This window comes from Triturus cristatus, chromosome 5_2 (genome assembly GCF_964204655.1).
Source record: "Triturus cristatus chromosome 5_2, aTriCri1.1, whole genome shotgun sequence".
Lineage (NCBI taxonomy): Eukaryota > Metazoa > Chordata > Amphibia > Caudata > Salamandridae > Triturus > Triturus cristatus.
In genome coordinates this window covers 392462308-392478669 of record NC_140588.1, presented here as the reverse complement: position 1 = coordinate 392478669, position 16362 = coordinate 392462308, and the positions used below count along the sequence as shown (strand labels likewise).

Genomic DNA, 16362 nt, shown 5'->3' with positions numbered 1-16362 from the left:
GCACTTTGAAAAGCCCCTTACTAAAAGTCGAGCAAGCGGCGCATGCGCTGCTCTAGGCTCGACCTAAAAAGGAGGAACAAGTATAAAACGGTATGTGGTAGTCAGTGCTTGAAATGGATAAATAGAAGTGCAGGTACTCTGTACCACAGTACCTGCTTGTTTCTGAGAAGTGCTGTACTCTCAAATTAAAAGTATTACATCACTCTTGAAAAGTGTTGGTACTCTCCCTCTCAAAATAAAAGTGCTGGTACTCCGTACCGGCCCATTTAAAGCACTGGTGGTAGTGAAGAAAAGAGGAACCACCACATTACGGAGAACAGTTAGATGAGAATTTGACCAAGAGAAGGACACCGGTGTTGTGTGCACGAGAGTTCCCGCACTAAAAAAAATTCCTAAAAACCTTAGAAAGACACAATAAATAAATGTTGATTAAGCTCCTAAATAAGAGTCCTTCCATACGGAGAATATCATGAAATCCTGATTGCCATGGCATGAAAATTATGAGGCCCATAAGTTGGTAAGATACCTCAGTTTGTTAAATAATAGTTGCTGACGCTTTCTGGGACCAGCAGGTCTAAAGCCGACAAAGAAAATGCAGACTTCTAGCCTCCCACGGTTAGTCATTTCAGAAGCTTCACATTTTGCTGCCCTGACACGCGGTACTGTGCTTAAAGAAACTTTGCAGAACGAAGCAACATCTAAAAGAGATTCATTAGTGGTTACTCCTTTGCTCTTTCTATATTTGCAAGAATATAACATCAAAGGAGATTCATATGAATGTTCATGAAAGGCTATCTAAAAACGCGTTCCATCAGGAGAGCATTACTGACAGCTCCCAACTATCAGGACCAAAATCTTTTCAGATGTAGAAATAGATTTTGTGAGCACTCCAAAAGAAAATGAAGCTTGTGGATTTCATTTTTATCTCGCAGCACCTATCACCGTATACGATGGCAAACTGTTCTCGCCATTTTCGTTTCCAGGTCGCTTGAAAACTCAGCAATGTGCTCTGGCATCAAGCCAGAGAAGGAGATTAGAGCAACGTTTGCTAAACAAGGTTTGGCATTACGAGCACGTCCACAATTTTGGAAAATAATGCTATAATGAAAAAATGTCACGCGCCAATAACTTAATCTCCTCTTTGATAATATAATGCAAGCCGACCACAGGCATTTAGAATGTAATTTTCGCACACGAAACCCTTCGCAGCTTGGTAATTGTGAATTCCAGCAGCTTTCATAGCCACATTTTGCAATGTGTGTTCCGTTCCATGACTCCATTCTGTGCTTCAAGTCACATTGTTTTCATCAGCTCCGCTGTGCCATTGTGTAAGGGAATCGCACGATTAAGTGCGTACCAGGGCCTTGGCTAACGACTTTTGGCCGAAATTAAATGTGATTTACTGGCTTCACTGCGAGAGCGAGCAAACTCAGCACAGTGACAACAAAAGTCTGAAGGCGCGGGGGCCGGTGGGGGCAGAGGGCGAACCGCACTATTAGGGTTCACATTTAACAGTGGTCACGCATTACAAATAAAATCAGATTAAAAAAGTAGGTGGACCCGAATTATTTCCCACTCGCCTCAGTAACGAGACATAAACAAACGGCCGCATTGTCCCGCTGCGCTTTGGAAGTGAAAGTGGGCATGCGCGCCGAATGTAAGAGCATTGGCTCGTGTGCTTCACATTGAACACAAAAATACCGAATAGAATCAAACATGCCCAGAAAGATAAGAAAAGCTTTACGACAAACGGAAAGCAGGCGAGCCAGTCCAAGTGAGACGGCACAAAAAGCCAAAAGGAGGCAACATACATAGCTCGTTTCCAATGGCTGGTCACCGTTTAGCATAAATGGTGACGCCAGCCAAAGGAAATGAGGGGCGGGGCTTAAAGCCCGTTTGTAAAAGAACTCATCTGCATTAAATCTGGCCGAGCGAGTTGCTCACTTGCGCAGCAACGCTAGGTGAGACCTAAAAACAAAAGATACGGGGGTCCCACTAACATATTTTGATCCTCCAGCGCCATGCGATGAAACCAACTACCCCAACCTCCCGGGTCCCGCTCGGTCTATCATTACGGCAGTTCCACCCCCCACCACCCCAGCCCTGCATCAGCAAGCCACCCCATACAGCATCCCCACACTACAATAAAACTGTTCTGAGCAGCAATCCACACCAGAGCCCAGCAGACCACAATTAGTCACTCCCGCTGCCACCTTCAGGTAGATCCTCCAACAAAGTCTCAGGTACAACGTCCATTGTTGGTGGCAACATTTGGTCCTGCGTATCCTGTCGAGCGGCAGCGGCTCCCGACAGATCAGGTTCCGCAGTACTCTTCACAAGGGGGTCAGACTGCAGCGACCCAACGTCGCCCACTGTTATCCTTCCCTGCGAGGTCTCCAGGGCAGTTTGGGGCTCCACTCGACTCTGTTGTCGCCGGCGATCTCGGTCCGGCCGAGTTCCCCAACATCTCATCTGCCCCGTGCTTCTCCAGGTGGCAGACCATCGCCACATATCTCCAGCCATTCCCAGACATCCTCCGGGTAGTCAAAGTATTGCTTTCTCCTCACCACCCACCCCCCCCCCCCCCCCCCCCCCCCCGAGATCACCGTCAGTTTGGCAGGATACAATAGCATATATTGCAACTTTAAGTCCCGCAGCTTACGCTTCACCCCCAAAAAGGTTTTGCGAAGGTCCTGGACTTGCTTTGTATAATCGGGCTAAATAGACACTTTGTTGTTGTAGATCTTTATGCTCCCTAGCCGCCTTCAAGATGCAGTCTCTATCTCTGTAGATTAGTATTTTGGCTATGATAGCTCGTGGCTACGCCCCTGGTGGGGGGGAGATGAGAGCCCTATGCGCCCGCTCAACCACGAACACATCTGACAGTCCCTCAGGGCACACAAATCCAGCGTTCCAGGAACTGCTCGGGCGCTCTCAGTTCTGCTCTTTCCGGAATGCCAAGCACCCGAATGTTGCTGCGTCTGGCCATCCTCTCCGCCTCTTCAGCACGACTCTCCAGGACCCTCTTAAACACAGACATCTACGCCACCTGCTGCTTGAGAGTAACCACCTCACCTTTCAGGTCAGCTATATCTCCCTCGGCACTAACTCTATCTGCTACTGTACGAAGGTCTGCACATAGTAGGTTCACATCCATGGACACAGTGTCTATTCTGTCCTCCAGCGCATTGTTGGAACCCTGTATGGCTGCCATGAGTTCCGCCCCCCACCTATCCGTCTCTTCCTTCTCCCCCCCCCCCCCCCCCCGTGAATCCCGGTCCGCACCTCTGGTCTGTCTGGTCAGGCGCTGGGGGGGTGCCTGGGCGTGGTGTACTGCGTCATTGTGTTGGGGCCCGCTGTCTTCTTCGGCTTGTCCTTACCCATTGTGTTCCCTGGCTCGTATTCCTGCCACACTCACCAAGGCGATAATTATGCAGCGGAAGACTCTGGGCAAGGACACACTGGGTGGCTAATATGCCAGGCGACGTGTCACTCAGGGGCTCCCACTTCACCCACAAAGTCCATAGCTCAGCCATGCAGTGCCTGCCGCTTCCCTATCCCAAGGCCACAAGCGAGTGTCAACTCCAATCTGCTCAGGCGAGTCTTCTCAGTTGGTAGCAAAGATCAGCAGAGCCACTGGTGAACAGCATATATTTGCTGCCGGTGTGTGCATATCCATGCGACCTCCACCAAACAATCAGTATGGGCCACTCCCCAGAATGCCCAGCGCCTCCACACAGTTCAGGGGGGGGGCAGTTACAATCACTGGCAGCCCTACACACTCAACAAGGGGACCCCAGTAGTCTCAGCAGGCCAGCTCACATGGCCATTCCTTTTAAGTTTCCCCCGGTGCCCCAGTTCCAACTGCTGAGAGGCGGGAGGGCAATGGACCCTCCACCGTCTCATGATGTTGCAGCCTCTCCGTGCTGTGCCTACGACCCTGACGGGAGGGAGGTGGGGGGGGCGGGGCTGAACACGCCAAGCGCGACCCGCCCAACCAGGCTCTTCGCGGACCGCTCTGTCTGCCAGGCCCGGTCACGGGAGCTGCACCCGCCAGTCAGCTGTGCAGTCACGAGCCACTCTCGGGCGCTGACGAAAAAGCAGCGTGTCCCGCTGCACTTTGGATCCTCACAGGGCCGCCTCGCCAACAGGAGACACGGAGGGCAGTGCTCTCCCTGTCCCATCTCGCCGCTTCGCTGCCTTCCAAGCCAGGCAGTCAGCCACCTCTGCAGCCAGCGTTCATATAGGCAGAGGGGAGTTTCTTCTTCTACTTGCCCCCTTTTTCTTCAAGGCCAGGACCCCTATGCCTGGGCCCCAGCCACAGCAAAGCGTCCAGCACAGGCCCGATCGGCCCTAAACTCCCTCTCTTTGCAGCGCGATCACCATCCACAGCCTGCCCAGGTTCGAGCACCCAGACCCAGAGGGGGTCAGATGTTATTTCTCGCTCCGATAGTCCGCTTTTCAGCGTGGCCTCCAGGAGAAATTCTGGATTTGTAGGCGCACGGATGGGGGGCTGAAAAGGCTCACGTCCTGTCGGTCATGCTGCTTGGTCACGCCCCTCGCTTGCTGTATATCCTTTGCAAGGTTTTTGATTTTTTTTTTCTTTTCTGTCCCTTCTTTTCTGTGCAATTTGTTTTCTGTTTGTATTGTCCAAAAGCGGATTTATATTTATTTTGTTTTCATGCACTTTTTTTCCAATTCAGCTAGCAGCAGTATTTCTTTTTTGACCATAGTTTTGATGGTTTGCTGCTTGCTAGAGCGGCATGTCTAGCATCATTTTGTGTTTTTCGGTGTACATGTCTTGCATGCACATTCTAATTTTTGTTCTGAATCTGAGGTCACAGAAGCTACAAAGGTATTGTAGCTCTCCTTTCTTCATTCTAGCTTTACATTTTGCAAAGTGGCATGCAATGTTGTGGAATTTTTCTTCGTTGTCACATTTCAAGCAATATTGACCTGTTTTCCAAGTTCTTTGAAGGTTTCCTCTACTTCTCCGCACAAATCACAGTTGTATTTTTCATTGGGATATTTCCAGTATGTGAATCGTTTGGTGAAATCACTTTGCTTGTCTTTGGGTTTATCACTGATCTCATACACATCAGGCAGTTTTTAAAATCTTAATGCAACTATGTCACTCTTGGCTGATGAGGCTACAAAATCAATGTTTTCACTAAGGTATAAGTTTTCCTCGTCTTTTGGTACGAAGGGTGATTCGATTTGTTATTAAGTGTTCAATCAAGGTGTAGAGTTGACAACATCGGTATGGAGGTTAATGATTTAGGAACTTCCCCATCTGGAATTGGATTGTTAGAGCCGCCATTTATCGCTGTCCTACTCACTGCCATGACAGAACCTTGCTGGGCTGGTCTCTATAGACTTCTCCTGAAAGCATATAGTGGTATAGAGATAGCTAACAGCAGGACCACTTGGAGGTAAAGGCCACTACAACTGAGAAGAGGTTAAGAGATTCGTAGTTACCCTTGCAGTCTACCGATGCTTCATTGAATTTCTCCACTTTGATATTCAGAGCACTAGGCAGAATGTCAGTGTCAACACCCTCCTTGGTCCTTTGCAGTGCTTTGTTATAATTAAAAAGTCTGATTCCCCTGATAATCACTAGTTCTAAATCAGTTGTAGGTGCCAGCCGAGGCAGAACACCTCTCCCTTGCCAAGGTGAGAAGCAGCAACCACAGCTGGTGCTGAAACACATGAAGGAACCATCTCGTGTCCAGAGTTACTGCTGCCCAGAGAGTGACTCCTCGTCCAGCCATTGCATGTGCCCTGCTGTACATCGCACTTCAGCCAGACCAACAAATCTTAGTTCTGTTCCTTCGGGATAAGGACTGGCTCTGACTTGCCTCCTTAACTGCATTGTTCCAATATGTTCACTTGGAGACCTACTGCTTATGAGAGTATGGCCCAGTGCGAGATTTGATAATATCCTCCGAATTTTCAAGGGCGAGCAAGAGCCTACTGGATGCCGCTGCAATGACTGTGCTTTCCAAGGCTCGGGCCCGTTTCACAGGACTTACCCTTTCTAGGGCACCCAGGCCTTCACCAAAGAAAAGAGACCTCTTCCCAAGGCTCCCCTGGGCTTCTCAGGGATTGTTTGGCGTTACCTTACTGGAAGCCACAAAGGCTCCCATCTCTACCACTCCATGATCGGGGACCTGAACCAGATTACCTTTTGATCAGCCGACTGCTCGCCCATCACTTAGGATCAACTAATCCATGTTGAACTGCTATTCACATGGAATCCTTCTCCACATCTACGTTTGAAAATTCTTTTTTGAATACTTGCTATTGCTACCAAGATCTGCAGTAGCTCCACCCGGGCCCTCACTACAGGCTTCTGTGCGCACCGCAGTGCCCCTCCTACTTGTCGCAGCTTAGTCCCCCATGGCTGTAAGCAACGGACTGGTTCGGGCTCGAGGCTCCAGCGCCATCTATTTCCAGGGCCAGTTAATTATACAATTGAGTTGTCACAGACTCCTTACTGCTTTGTTGATTCAGATTTCCATGGCCACTGTCCTGCTGTCTGTGTCAACCAAGTCCTTTTCTGAGGTCTGATGAGCATCGCCATTGGGTGCCTTAACCCAGTTACCAGGGGAGGACGCAGGGTTCAATTTCCCTAGGTCACAAGGACATGGCAAAGCGGAAGCAAAGAGCCACCTGATGGGTTCTCAGCTGACCCAGAGCTGGGCATGGCGCACCACCCCTCAGGAAATGCATTCAGAGGGGATCGGGTGCATCAAGAGGGCAGTTTCACTTGGGGGACCCACCTTCCTGGGTGCTCGACCTTTCCACCATGTTGAATCTTCCAGGCAGACTGGATGGACCCTACCCATTTACCTCTCATCGGTTTCACACCCTCCTGAAATCTCTCCTTAAAGTTCTTTTCAACTTCCTCTTATGGTGCTTGTTGGCTGTCCATCTCGCTCCCGTTATAGTTTGCCACCCGCTTTGGGCTGCATTCTCAGACAAGCCGACTCCAAGAAGACTTGATCCCTGCGTGCTGGGTCTGCTACCGGCCTAATACTGTCCATGGGGTGAGCCTAATTCGGAAGGAATTGGGACCCCTTGATAGACATAGGGAAGTCTGTCTTCTGTATGACCCATTTCTCACACCCACTGCCGGGCAGGGATTCAGTACTGGGCTCTTCCCACACCGTTATTGAGGGAATCTTGGTTAGTTTATTTTCCTCAGCTTAGAAATATGCTTAAAGTTGCAACATCTGATCTTATGTCGTAGGCTGATGCCAAAACGCGAGGGAGCTGGACCAATTCCTTGGTCTTCAGGTTGGGGGGAAGAACCTTCTTTCGCACCGGGTGATCATGGTAGCACACCCTCTACCCGATTGGAGAGAGAGCCTGTGGGGCCAACATCGAAACCAGCATCCACGGCTGGGTGGGGGCCTTCCAAGCCAAAGCGGTGTGTGCGTGCAGCTGTGGGACAACACAGGTGGCCGTGCCAAGTACACAGCCAGGCACCCTAGGTTTTCCAGACCAGGGGCAGACCGGGTCGCCACCCACCCCACCAAGGTAGAGAAGGACAGGTGCGCTTGCGGCGTACCTCTTTGGTGGGAAATGTGTGTGGTGGGGCATGCGATGGGTGATCAAGAGTCTGATCTTGGAAATACGAAGGGAGCAGAGCCCACTACGACACCCCCCAACCATGCCCTGGGAAATCCCCAGTGCAATTGATGTTCAGGTGATCCTCAGACAGGCTCAGCCTCTAGATTAATTCATGGTCACATGGTGCATTTGAAGTTTTGATGACCTGTCCTGCAATTCACACTAATTCTCGCAGCTAGCTGCAATCACAGACATGTGAGCCAAGTGATCACCACCAAGAGTCACATACTTTTTCTCAATGATGAGGGGAGAAGAGCCAGGTACACCCACACTGTCAAAGCGACGCAGCTGCTTCCTGTACAAGTGCGGAAGCTCAAGCGGCTGGATCTTCTGGCAGGGCCCTTAGGGCTTTCTCAGTCCAGGAAGGCACTGAAATTTGGTTACACCCAAACGTGTGCTGAGTGAGCGTTGGTTCCATCTCGGGAGGGCTGTCTCTTGCAACATCCTCCTCCCAGGGGGTCCTGGGCAATACAAACCCTGGTCACTCGCATATCAGTTGGGTTCTCCCAAGTGAAGGATCCTGCCCCGTGCCCTTTACTTGTCCAAGCGCCCAGTAGCAGCAGACTGTTCCACCTGGTAGGATGAATGAGAGGAGGACTGGGCCTATCTGGGAGGTAGCCGTTTAATGTTCTTCCATAGGTTCACCTACAGAAATCTTGGTATGATTTTACTTCCTCTAGGGCAGTTGCTGACCCCAACAGGGCCTGTCTAAGGACCGCACTAATCTATCTAGTAGCGACAGGCGGGTGTACAAAGGGCCGAGAGTTAATCAACACATGCTCATGAACTGCACTTAATGAAAACTCCTTCTTCATAGGAAATGATTGCAATCCCTATCAGCTGGTTATCTGCACCTGTTCGCAAAGGGTAGACACCCGTTGATCCGTTCACTGTAGCTTGTGTGTAGCCTTGGACATTGAAGGGCATCACAGAACTGTTATTGCATAATCTTGTGTGGTTGAACGCCACTTGTCCCTTTAAGAAGTTGAACACCAACCACTGGGGGTCAGTTAGCATTGAGGAGTCTCAGTTGTTATCTGAATTAACCAGGCAATTTGCTCCATCCACTAAGAACTGCCTTGCATCACCAATCACCACCCACAGAATCAATGAAGAGCTGTTAATATGTCAATCATTTGGTGTCTGGGCTGGGTGATGTTTTCTGTGCTGAGTCCAATTACGCCGTCCATTTCATTAGGTTTGAGCTTTGCAACCATACTTTTCAAACCCCTCCCCCCCCCCTTCCCCCCAGCCCCCCCTTATCCACTACCTTCCCCGTGGAACCCAAAGACTATAGCCTCTGCAAAGCTGTTGAGCTTGTTATGGGAAAAGCTGGATCGCCAGTCTGCATAGTTTATGGTTAGAACTATGACTGAATCTGGTTGTCTTCAAACATCCAACTTTTGTTCCTGAACTCTCTGGGGCGTTTGATACGGTAAATCATGGATTATTGCTAAACCGTCTAACAACTTGCGGGGTTACAGACCAGGCTTGAAACCTGCTAAAATCCTACCTGAAGGGCAGAGAGCAAATGGTAAAACTAGATACGTTTACATCACATCCTTTTTCCCTTCCATGTGGAGGTCCACAGGGATCTTTGTTGAGTTCCACCCTTTTTAGGTCTCGGCTAGCGAAGGCTGCGCTTGCACAGTCTCGCTCACCGAGATTTAATGACTTGGAGAAGAGGGGCTTGAACCCGCCCCTCTTCTCCCCTCTTCTCCATTGGCTGGCCTCTTGAATGCTGGCCAGCCATTGGAGAAGAGGTTTGTCATTCTGAACAGGCCCCGTCCTTTTCGGATTCGGGGGCGTTTTTTCTATTGCTTTTTTGTTGCTTTTCGCTTTTTGGCAGCCTGCCCCTTACACGCCCACAAGACAGCATGTCTTCATGCTGCCTACACGCGCCAGTCGGCTCTCTGATTGGTTGGCAACTACCAAATAAGCAATGTGATTGGTGGACCTTGTCAACCAATCAGAGAGCCGACTGGCGCGTTATGTGATGTGTCTTGTTTACCCTGCAGGCGTTTGTGCCGATCTGCCGCTGCTCCTCGCAGCCCGTAAGCGCTTCTTTGGGGTGCATCGCGGTCCGTGGAGGCCGGGGACGGCTGCTTCACGACAATACCCTAGACTTAGAAAGCACGTGTTTTCATTCCGGGCAGGAGGGGGGCAGAAGAGGCACGGATGAGCCATGGAGACGTGGATTGCACAACCGGCGTCTGCATAAAATCTGTCTGGAATGTCCTCTCAAAGGACGCTCTCTTCTTCGTGGGCAGGTACACAGGTTTCAGGGCGCTTTGGAGCGCGGCGCTTCAGACTCTAGCAGTGCCCTGACACACGCAGATCCAGAAACGGGAGCTATGAGAAGTGAGGGGGCTCTGTTCCAGGCCCGCTTCCGGGCACTGACTAACGCTGAGCTCAGCTGGGACAGCTCATTTATACAAGGGCCTCCGCTCCCCCATCCCCTGCCCGGAAAGAAACACATTCTCAGATGCGATAAAGGAAGCAATTGGGCCTTTTTCATCTTTTCAAAGATCGCTCCCTGGGCTGGCGCGGGCACAGGGGCCTGTGAAGCACGGTGACTCAATCGCCCGGCTTCAGGAAATCAGAGGAGATTAAAAGTAGTTCTTAGCGACTGCACATGACATGAGTCGCGAGAGTAAACACAGCGCGTACCTGTGACTCACTGGGGGTTTTGATGTACACACCTCCAGGCCGGTGCCCTCTGCGACAGCGGCCAAGGAAGTTATTACTAGAGGGCTAGTGGGCACAGAAAGGAGCACTGGTAAAACCGTTGTGGCCTCTATTGAAAAATAGTATATTCGTAAAAAAAAAAACATTACAGAACATGGCGTGGCCGCTAGGAATGTTCGTGCACTTCTTATGTATATACGTTTGATTCAGCGAAGTGCGGCGTGAGGTCAGTTGTATGGTCACTTGTTGATCTCGCCAGTACCATTGTTTTAAAATATGTTTCACATTCTGTGCAGCGCTTCGTTTAGCAAACTCGACAAGACAGGGCTTTGTTATTTAAGTGTGGCTGCTCAGGATCTCTATTTCAGCAGAAAACTCCCCGTTTAATAGATTTATTTTGACTTTTACTTGTCCGCCTTCTATCTGGGGCGGTATGTTTTGAGCGCATTGGCTTAACATTACGTATAGTTGCGTGTTGGCATATTTAACGGGGTAGTGTTCATTCTCTTTGTCGGCTCTAAAGTGCTTCACTCTGCTCCCGTTTGGGAAATCATTACGTCATTCTGGCGATCTAGCTCATCCAGTTGAATGCTCGTTCCTTGAAAAGAGCGCTGATTGGCAGTTCACGAGTTCGAATCCTAGGAAAGCCTTCTTTAATTTTCGGTCCTTTCCAATGTCGTAAATTAAGCAACATAAACCGGGAAATACTAAAGGGTTCTTCAATGGGTGGAAAGGTTGGGTTGTCCGTGCCTTCCGTGGGTTGTCCGTGCCTTCTTCCACTTCCCGTTGTCCGTGCCTTCTCCCCTCCTCACTCCCATTGTCCATGACTCCTGCCCCCCGCCCTCCCTCCCGTTGTCCGTGCCTTCTTCCCCTTCCCGTTGTCCGCCCCTTCTCTCCTCCTCCCTCCTGTTGTCCGTGATGATTATCATTTGCAATGTAATAGGACTCGTGTAAATGCGAGTCCTGTTGCATTGTAAATGCTTGTTTTAACTTTTGTAAGCACATTTGGTTTCACTATATGAAGTCTATAATGATTTCAATTACAATAAACATATATCTATCTGTAGATGGGGTGCGGTGCATGGAAAAGGACTTCAGTTTAAATGCCACATGACGTCTAAGCGTGTGGGTGAGAGTTCCGCTCTGAGGGGCCGTGTACAGTGCCGAGTATGAGAAAGGGAGGCAGCGAGGGGCAGCCTCGGCGAGGGAGGGGTGGGGGATGGATATGTTCTAACCTCTCCGAGCAAAGACGTGTGTAGTGCGGAGAAGGGTCCCGCTCAGCAAGGACTCGGCCTGGTAAGGAACGGGTATGGAGTGGTTTAGTGAGAATACGTGGGCCGGATGAATCCAAGTACCTCAAAAACCACGCATCCAGTGTTGATGGATCATTTTTCAAATCTTGATTTTCGGATCTGAATTATGTCCCCCAAAAAGCAGTGACATCTAATAGCACTGGGCTGGATAACAGGCATTTGGCAAGCATGCAGCAAAGCTTGAAAGGAAGAGGTTCAGTGAGTGAGAGAGTCATCAAGGGAAAGGTTCAACAAGAGAGATATTAAGGGCCTTATGTAGGTGGGCTGGCATTTACCACTTCATAAATACCGAATCATACCGATTCGGTATTTATGAAGTGGTAAATGCAATGTAGGTAATGAGTCGGTAAATATTACCGATTCGGAAAAATTCGGTAGGTAATGAGGCATACCTTCCCATTGATGGGAAGGTATGCCTCATTACCGAATCGGTAAATACCGATTCGGTAATGGGGGAGCACATGCAAGGGTGGCAGAGTGTCACATTGACACCCTGTTGCACCCCTGATTCGGCCATGTGTGCACATGTGGCGCACATACATGCCCTAAGGGCATGTATGTCTGCTACATTGCACACTTAAACGTGCACAAAAATGCTTTTTTTCACCTATTCGTCATTTACCACCAACCTTTAGTTGGTGGTAAATAACGAATCCCCACACCCACCACACACTCCCCCTACATTTCATTTCATGATTCGGTATTTACCGAATCGGTAAATTTACCGAATCGGTAATATTACCGATTCGGTAATTTTACCGATTCGGTAAATACCGAATCATGAAATTCTCCCCCCTACATCTCAAAAGCCAAAATACCGGTCGGTAACGGTATAATTACCGAAAATCGGCCGTTACCGACTGGTATTTGGCTTCCTACATGAGGCCCTAAATGAGGTAGAGGTTAAAGAGGAGCTTTATGAAGGGTTTTCAGTGACGGAGGTTTACTGAGAAAGGTTGCATGAGTGCGGGTCTGTGAGGCAGGGGTTCAGTTAGGGTGACTCAGTGAGGGTATGTTCAGTGAATCTGATTCTGTGAGCAAGGTTCTGTGAAAGGGGTTCAACAAGGAAGAGGTTCAGTGAAGGAGGTTTAGTGAGAGCAAGGTTCAACGAGAGAGAGGTTCAATGAGGGAGGTTTATTAAGAGTGAGAGTTTCAGCGAGGGCACTTCAGTGAGGAAGAGATTCAATAAAGTCAGTCCGTCCAGTGATGAAAAGTCAGCGAGCAGATTCTATGTACTGTGCAAGTCATTTATGATGATACGGTTCAGTGACGAGAGGTTGAAAGAGCAGAGGGTCAGAAAGTGGAGGTTCACCCAGTGAGGTTCAGTGGGTAGGTTCGGTCCGAAATAAGTTTAATAAGGAGAAGGGCGAGTGAGAAGGTGTTCATTAGGTAAAAGCGAGCTTCTTTGAGAAAATACTTTTCAGGAGCTTCAGTTCGGGTCTTGATGCAGGTGGCTCTGTGGGTGGCTCTATTTGTGTGTGGGTTGCTCTTTGTGAGTGGCTCTGTGGGTGGCTGTGTGTGTGGGTGGCTTTGTGTGTGGCTCTGTATGGGTGCAAATGCAATAGGTCTCGCATTCGAGTGATTAAGCTATTGACATTGTAAATAACAATGCCGTTTCTTTAAATGTTTTAAAAACAAAAACATAAACAAAAATAATGTCATGAGCAATGCCAATAGCAAGCGCTGGGTCAGGCGAGACCTAAAAATGACTTTTACGGTTTTATGCCTAGCATATAAGGCAATCCATGGTCTCGGGCTGATTTTCTGAAGCAGAGTTTTAAACATTATTTCCTTACCAGAAATCTTCGGTCAGTAAAGGCACAATTATTAATAGTGCCTAAATTCAAATTTGCACGATGGGGAGGCAAAAGCATTGTGCGTGAAGCCTCTAGAACATGGAACGTACTCTCTCTTGGTATAAAAAATGCACCCAGCCTCCTTGCTTTTAGGAAAGCGGTAAAAACCTGGTTATTCAGGATGTAGTGCATCATTTTACCCTCTCCTGATAGATGCCTCAGGGTAGTAATGTGCTTTATAAGCTCAAATAACCTAACATAATGAAAACATTCTTGGCAAACGGTTTTGCTTTGGTTCATCTTGCGCTGGTCCAAGTATTTTACCTCTAGCTGCAGAATACGAAGGCTGCCTTTTTTAATCAAAAAGAAAGATTGATGGACAGAATGCAAAACAATGTCATACATTCACACCAGTACAGAGATCTGGGCCTAAATCCATACTTTTTTGGCTCACCATGCCATTCCAGTTTGGACCCAGCCATATGCAAATCAGTCTTGACCCTGCGCCCAGTGGGAACATTCCAGCCCGAACTGCCAGGCCAGGTTCTCCTTGGACTTGAAACAAGCATCCTAGGACCGGTTTCGGGCTTTCAGCCCCAATCAACCAGGATAGCTTGACTCCAGGGGCATGGCGAGCACGGCACCCACGTCTGGGCATACCCGTCGCACTCGGGGTGACTAATCCAAAAAGAACGATTGATGGACAGAATGCAGAACAATGTCATACATTCTCACCAGTACAGAGACCTGGGCCTAAAGCCATCATTTATTTGCTCACCATTCCATTCCAGTTTGAACCCAGCCATATGCAAAGAAGTCTTCACTCTTTGCATCCCCAGAACACTCAATCAAGAGCATTAAGGGAGTGCCCAGAGACAGAGGCTGGGACAGGTGGTAGCTTGCCTCGCGGCGGACTACAAGCTCAGTCCCAAGATCCAACTAAGAGCTGTAAAGTGAACTGTCTGACACTTGTGCTGTACAAAGAGTGTGAAAGGAAAGGCTGTAGGATGTCCATTTTTTTCTAACACACATTTAAATAGTTTGTAAATTAACTGTCCCAACACTTCAAAATATATTTTAGTAGTTATGAAAGCACTTTTTTTTGTAATTCTTTGTGATGAAAAAAGTTTTTAATACTATGAAAACATATCCGAACACTTTACTTGGTGATGTGCAAATGATAAACATTTTTGGTGAAACCCAGTTTCCACAGATTATTGTTTTATACGCTAAATAGTTTTTTCAGTAGAACTGCACGTTAGTTGGAAAGTTTGTTGCCATTTCAATGAAAAATGTAATTGCGCTACCAAATCATGCTTTAGTAATAAACGTATTAAAAGTGAGTGCTTAAACATGAATTCAGAAGCATTCCAGCCCCAGCCTGATGACCATGCTATTAGTGAACTAATAGGCAGGTCAGGGGTTATTTGTACCCCCTATATGTGGGCTAAATTCTTATTATACATGGATCAAAGGTTTAGTCTATTAAATCAAACTAAATAGCTTTTTGTACAGCAAAAATGCTGAACTTGCATTTTTGAAGCGGCTCTCATATGTGATAATGAAGAAACAGTTCTGTGAAAGAAAACATTTGCTGTGATCACTCAATTTGAGACTAGATTATGGGTCAAGTACATAAGTTAGGGCAAGTAGATTATTGAAGTCACTAGACTTGCAGGTCTAGTAAAAGTTTTATGATTTTTCGAGGCCTGCCAAGTGACGCACCAGGCCATGGAACGTAACCCAGGGGCAGGACTTCTACCACCAGAGTTCTGACCCAGGGCTTTGTCACATTTTCTGATCCTGGGCAAGCAGGGATTCCCTCCTGGCCTGCATGTCCTTGGCACTTTGAAATATGGCTGGCCAAGGAACAGAGCCCAAGCCGGGGACTTCCAACCCAGGTCCTGCTGGGGCTTTGACTTGGGGCCCGGTCAAAGATTCTTATTCTGGTCACTATGAGACCTCGCGGGCTGTGTAATGGAGCCTGAGCCTGGGGCTTCCAACCTAGGGCCCACCGGGGATCTGAGCCCGGGCTCGGTTACAACTCCTTCAGACAAGCAAGCAGGGCAGCCTCTCCAGGCCCACGGGTCCTCATCCAGGGCACTTTGCGGTATGATTCACTGAAAATAGGTTCCTGCTGTCCCCACCAGACCACTCCCCATTCTTGCAATCTACGCACACCAAGTGACAGAGGAGGGCTTTTGTGAGAATGTATCTGGTCTCCTGGAGGCTTGACTGGGCTTGAAGCTTCCAGTGAGACCTCATTGGGACTTCCAGGGCAGCTCTGAATTCTGAACACTGAGTCATGTGAAGGAAATTATGTGTCTTGTTTATTTATTTAAAGTACAAAACATCACCAATGACGTTGGCATTGCACATTTTGCACTACCCTTGAAGGCGTGGTAAATGACCCCAAATTTGAATTACGCTTAGTCCTAGTTCTAAGCCCAGGGCATGCTTCTTTTGTCCAGAGGATTTTTTTAAGCATGCTCTGCAAGGTGGCTATAAGGCAACATGCTGGTGTGAAACCAAATACCTAACAAATTAGTTTAGTGTTCATTTCAAGCACAATGCATGTTTTCAATTGCAACCTGTGGCTGACGATCTTTTGCAGTAGTAAAATATATTTTTTCCATCAAGTTTGCATCCTTTATTAAGGCTTTCATGTTTTTCTTTCAGCTTGAGCCATACATGTCGGAACACTTTATCAAACAAGCATTTGCTGCAATGGGAGAGCCTGTGGTGAATGTTAAAGTAGTTATCGAACGAATTGTAAGGTAAGTGGTGACAGATTGGCTCCATGTGTTCGTGAGGAGGGAAGGGTTGTTTGAAGAGTGGTTGAAACCCATTAGTTAACTGAATTGTATCAATGTCTTGTTTGATGGCTGTTATTTGAAGTGGAAATGCGACTGAGCCTACATTTAATTGGG

At 48.3% G+C, this 16362-nt stretch overlaps 1 protein-coding gene and 1 pseudogene across 1 annotated transcript in view; one reads left to right on the top strand and one right to left on the bottom strand.

The window, feature by feature from the left end:
* C5_2H6orf52 (chromosome 5_2 C6orf52 homolog) overlaps positions 1-16362 on the top strand; it is a 187686-nt gene that overhangs the window by 44899 nt on the left and 126425 nt on the right. The window contains exon 2 of the mRNA XM_085607263.1: positions 16112-16209. Within this exon, the coding sequence (XP_085463389.1) occupies positions 16112-16209 (98 nt within the window). The remainder of the gene's footprint in view (positions 1-16111; positions 16210-16362) is intronic.
* LOC146823058 (5.8S ribosomal RNA) lies at positions 7713-7858 on the bottom strand (annotated as a pseudogene).